Raw genomic sequence first — 5,370 nt, 5'->3', positions numbered from 1 at the left:
ATTCTTCTTTTAACATTTGATGAGTGACATCCGGTCCTTAGGAGCTTCATCTCCATGGACACTCTGTGGGCCTGGGAACTCTGCAGCTTTTTCAAGCCTAATCTCTCTCCCCATCATGCAAAGAGAGGGAACCTGAATTGCCTGGAGGAACAGGTGGAGGTCCAGGGCATGAAAATGCAGGAGGCACACATGTGCTTTCAGGTAGCCCATGGCCAGAGAATGTTGGCTGACAGGAGGCAGAGATCTAGCAGCTCAGGGTGCTGCCAGGACACAGCAAAAGAGGTCAGTCACCACTGTCCCCATGAAGAGGACACTGAAAAGGGACATGTTAGCACAGCCCCATGTGACACCGGGCTATTCACCTGAGGCAGGCATAAAAATGAAATGCAGTTCCTAATGTGACATAATTCCTGAGGGGGTTAAATGGGGAAAAAAAAAAAATGCCAGAAAGCTGTTTGGAGAAATTGCTGAGTCAATCCACCCCTCCATGAACGCTCTCTGAACCTGCCTGGCTCCCTCAGTGGTGCATACAGATGATGTCCCTGCAGATTTTCCCCCCTCCCAGCCAACTTCATCCACTGTCCATCCCACCAGCCAAGGTTTTCCCTCTCTTGCCTCATCAGGCAGACTGCCTGTACTAATTAACCAGAAACTGAGGCTCACTACTGCAGCACAGAGAGTGGAGCTGAAGTGGCAGCAGTAGGACAGACCGCAGCAGAAGGCTCTGACAGCATCTCCAAATTGGAAGGAGATGGGTCTTTTTCTTTCTTATGCATCATTTCACTTTAAAAAAAAGGACAAAGATGTGAGTTGACTTTGGGAGGGAGAAGGAATTCATTGAGGCAAGAAGGCCAGCCTGGGAGTTCAGACCCAGAGGATGGATGCTCAGATGTCATGAAGCAATCCTGGGGCGCTCAGCCAAAGGGACAGGACTGGAAGAGGAGCCCAGCTCTGAGTCCTGCTTTGGAGGGAGGAATTGGGCTCAGCTTGGAGGCTGCTTCTGGCCCTTCTTCTGATGTGGCACTTGGAGAATTGCAGCTCCACGGGCTGGAATGCTTCTTCAGTACACGAGTGACTGTGGCTCTTACAGGAAAAGGAGATGAAAGTGATTTGGTAGATGAATAATGGCACCAGCTCTCTATCCACATAGGACCATAGAGGTGGAGACTGATTCAAACTTCAGTCTTCAGGTGGGCCAGTGCAAGGCCAGGAATTGATTTGGAGTATTTTTCCTACAGAACAGCGACGGGTTTGTGCTGCTGCTACATCTGGGTTACACCAAACTCCACCAGCACAGGTGTGTGAGTGAGTCAGTCCCTGCCAGTGTGCAGCTACTATTCTGCCAGTGCTAGAGACCCACCATGCACACACCAGTGAGCAGAAACCCCCCACTGTCAGCTCCAGGGGACACACAGTCACCACATTCTCCTCCTCCACATATGTGCTTCCAGACTGCAAACTCATTAGATGATTTGGCTCGTTCATCTGATAATGAGCCTCTTTGCACAATTATTATTTTTTTTTATCATTGGTTTGTCAATGCCACGTTGCAGCCTCCATAAAATGGGGTTTTATGGGGTTTTCCCTGCCCCCACGTTGTAAATTGTGGTCTGTAAAATGTAGAGCAATTTATCACTGACCATTGCCCAGTTTTATGTTAATGTTTGAACATGCCCATAAACCAATTACATCATCTTACCTCTGGCCAACTTTTAAGGCAGAAGGATGATATAAAACCAAGCTCTGCTTACCAGCAAGGCACCTTCTCTTGTGTTAGGAGCACAGAGAGCTTTTCCACCATGAGCTTCACTGGAAAATACGAGCTCCAGTACCAGGAAAACTTTGAGCCCTTTATGAGAGCCCTCGGTATGTGCCTGCATGTGCTATGTACTGCTTTGTCTCTGCAGATCCCACTGATTCTTGGGAGCCAACTGTGCTGATGTGCTGATGATGTAGATTGAGACATCTCTCTGAGATGTGTTATTTCTCTCTGTCACCTGGTAATTATTGGGATTTTAAATGTATTTGTGTGGAGATGTGATCTCAAAATAGAAGAGAAAGCATCTCCCTGTCTGGGGCGGGGGGTCAGGAGATGATGGGTGAAGTTTTATGGCTTGCAGGAAGTCAGTCCTGGCAGGTTCTGCAGCCACTGGCCAGCGTGGCTGAGTGCTGCACACACGTGATAAGCCAGCAGGACCTTGGTGGCTTAGGGGCACTGCAGATCTGCTCCATCAGGCTGTGAAATTTGAGGGCAAGCAGGACATTGCTCAGCCACTGTGCTGCGATGCTGCAAAGCCACAGAAAAATAGTTGGTGTTGTTCAAATGCTGAATGATGAATGTGTCTGATACATTTCCACTTCTGTGGAAGGGACAGGGAATTCTGTGACAGGGAATGTGGTCCTCCAGGGATCCAGGGGGCTTTGCACTATTTCTGCATGGTTATGTGCCAGAAGGGCTCTACCTGTCAGATCACCTTCAGCCTTTTGGAGAATATTTTATAAATTGGTTCTGAGGAACCCTGAATCTCATTTAAAAAACCCACTTTGTTCCTTTATTTTGTCTTGATTTAATCCATTTTTCCTTGCCTGTCAGTGAAGGAAGGAAAGCAGGATTTATTCTTAGACAGCAAGGTGGTATTTGTGCTTCCAGACAGGTCAGCAAGACACGGGACATGTCTAGTTCCTACACAAAATTCAGGATGACAGTATTAATCTTCCTCCCTAGCAGACTCAGGGACATATGGCTCTTGGGGAAGCACCATCATTGAAAGGTTTTTCCACACTGGAATAGAAATTTTCCCAACTGTAGGTCCCCAAATCCTGCTACATTGATTTGTTCAGTGGCTGCAATCTGCCCACAGATGGCTCCACCATTCATTCAATGTCTCTTGTTCCTGGGCAGGGCTCCCTGAGGACCAGATCCAGAAGGGCAAGGACCTCAAGAGCATCTCAGAAATTGTGCAGGATGGGAAAAAGTTCACGATTACTGTGACCACTGGCTCCAAAGTGGTGAAAAACCAGTTCACCATTGGGGAGGAGAGTGAGATAGAGATGCTGAATGGAGAGAAAGCAAAGGTGAGTGAGCAACCCCTCCTCTGCCAGGGCCATGGGGGCTCAGGGACATTAAATTTCCTTTCCAGCCATTCCCTCTGCATATGAGCAAAGGGACTGACCATACCAGAGGTATTAATTAATGCATTGTACTTCCTGCAGAAGAAGCCTTGTATTTCTGAATCTATTTTAATAGTAATTTTGGAAAACACTAGAAGCCAGTAATATCCCATTTGGAAAAGGGGGATAGAGATGCTTTGGTAAAATTTTTTGACAGGAAGAGTTCTGAAAGATTTGAGGTGAAAAAAGATTGACTTTGTGTCATGTTGCAACACAAAACATACCTCTGCCTTAATTTTGTTGACTCAAAGGTAGTGCAGGAAAATCAGACAATCAGTCATAAGCCAATAAATCTCTCCTTTTAAGTCCCAGTAGCTGTTAGCTTCTCTGCTAGCCTTTCCCACTGCTTCAGGTTACCCTGGGTGAGATGATTTGGCAAGGTGAGGAGTTACCACCCTTGAACTTGGGTGCTCCCTTTCCTGGACATTAGTTTCCAGTGGTTCATAGAATGTCAAGGCAACACCACTGGCAAAATCTGCCTCTCATCTCTGCCTCAGGAGAAGATGGAATTGCAGGGACTTTTGAAAGCAGGAGGGGTGATCACCGAAGAAATGCCTCGTGAATGGGGCTCTGAGAGCTCTACCAGCTGTGTCATGATTTCCAGTATCACTGCACTCCCTTTGGCATAAACCAGGGGGAAACAGTTATTAGAACACTTTTAGCCTCTGTACATCAGCAGCTCAAGGGCAAATGAGCACATCTTATAGCTGGGCAAGACAGATAAACAGAAATGGGCTTTGCTGTCTAATTTATTTGATTAATTTCATTGATCAGTGACAGCTGCCCTGGGGGTGCTGGTGCTGTCTGTAGCCTCTTTGGATGTGCAGCTCATGTGGCTCTGCAGTCCCCTCCTGCTACAGCAGAGGAAGGACAGCATGTAGGGGTGGAGGTGGTCTCCAGCAATAACATGAATGCTTCTGTCTTCCACCAGGTTGTTGTGCAGATGGAGGGTAACAACAAACTGGTCACACAGGTGAAAGGGATGAAATCCGTCACAGAGCTCAACGGAGACACCATCACCTACGTAAGTGTAGAAGGGCAATGGCTGGAGCAACAGGGCTGCCTTCAGGAGCCTGGCCTAGGAAGCTACAGAGGCACTGGGAGGTGCTGGAGCAGAGCAAGTGCTTGCACACAGGCTCTGAAGGCAGTTTCTCATTAGAGTATGATCAGAAAGTACTTTTTAAGACCCCAGTTTAGGCACAGCTGATCAAAGTTTTGGGTAATGAGGGCATGTTCTCACCCACCCAGAGGAACAGGTATGTGCCAGGGCTTGGCACTCTTAGAGAAGAAAGGTGAGGCACACTGATCCCAGCTGAGGGATGCCAGCTTATCCCTATGTGCTTTGGGGTATTAATGAAGAAATCCAAAGCTTTAAAAATCCAGTTTATAAGAGATAGACTGGGGATCAGTCCTGGTTTGATTTGCAGGACCAGATCCTAAGTACAGTTTGGAGCTAAATACCAGATGATCCTTATCCAACTGGAGATATTCAATGATTCTACAAATTCATAAAAAGCTAACACTTTCCATTTCTTTTTTAGACAATGACCATGGGTGACCTCACCTTGAAGAGAGTCAGCAAGAGAGTCTAGAAAGATTACACATGCCAATAATTTACTGTGTAAAATGTGGCCATTAAAATAAAATTTTTATTGAATCTTCTTCATTGTCATCAATCTCTTCATTGCTACTATAAATAGATACAAGCCTCCAAAGCTCATGGAAGCAATGGTAGAAATTGGGCAACAAACTGATCTAACGGTGTACTGATGCTGGAGAATGGAGTTGAGGCAAGGCACAGGCTCAGAGCCACTGAGTGGCACATGCTGATGAGTGTTCTTCCAGCCCTGTCCTGGGGACAGGTGCCAGCAGCCTGCTGGAGATGCCCCAGTGAGTCCTTCACCCATGGCTGATCTGGGCTGGGGAGCACTGGGCAAGAAAAGGGCTCTGTTCTCTTTCCTTACAGACATGGCCAAAGTGATGAGAGTGACCAGCAGGGCCAGAGGATTTGGGGTGGTTCAGGTGGAGTCAAGGAAGTGTCAGTGATCCTGTTTGCAAAGCTTGGGAAGGAAACCAGCATGGGCTACCAGCTGCTGTCTTCATGCTCACACCTCTGCAGTACGATCCAGCCCTATAGCTCTGGCCACCCCATCCCCATCTCCTCCCCACCAGCAGGAGGGTCACAACTGCCACAGGTTT

The 5,370-nt window shown here is 47.4% G+C and overlaps 1 protein-coding gene across 1 annotated transcript; it reads left to right on the top strand.

Moving 5' to 3' along the window:
• The first annotated feature begins 1,728 nt into the window (after window positions 1-1,728).
• On the top strand, window positions 1,729-4,833 carry FABP1 (fatty acid binding protein 1). Its single transcript, XM_053941302.1, has 4 exons — window positions 1,729-1,866; window positions 2,903-3,075; window positions 4,103-4,195; window positions 4,713-4,833. Exons 1-4 carry the CDS (start codon window positions 1,800-1,802, stop codon window positions 4,761-4,763), a joined length of 384 nt encoding a protein of 127 aa, XP_053797277.1. The 5' UTR covers window positions 1,729-1,799; the 3' UTR covers window positions 4,764-4,833.
• Window positions 4,834-5,370: the final 537 nt, after the last annotated feature.

Source organism: Vidua chalybeata, chromosome 4, assembly GCF_026979565.1.
Source record: "Vidua chalybeata isolate OUT-0048 chromosome 4, bVidCha1 merged haplotype, whole genome shotgun sequence".
NCBI classification, from domain to species: domain Eukaryota; kingdom Metazoa; phylum Chordata; class Aves; order Passeriformes; family Viduidae; genus Vidua; species Vidua chalybeata.
Note: the sequence above shows the minus strand (reverse complement) of the source record. Positions and strands in the feature narration are given on the sequence as shown.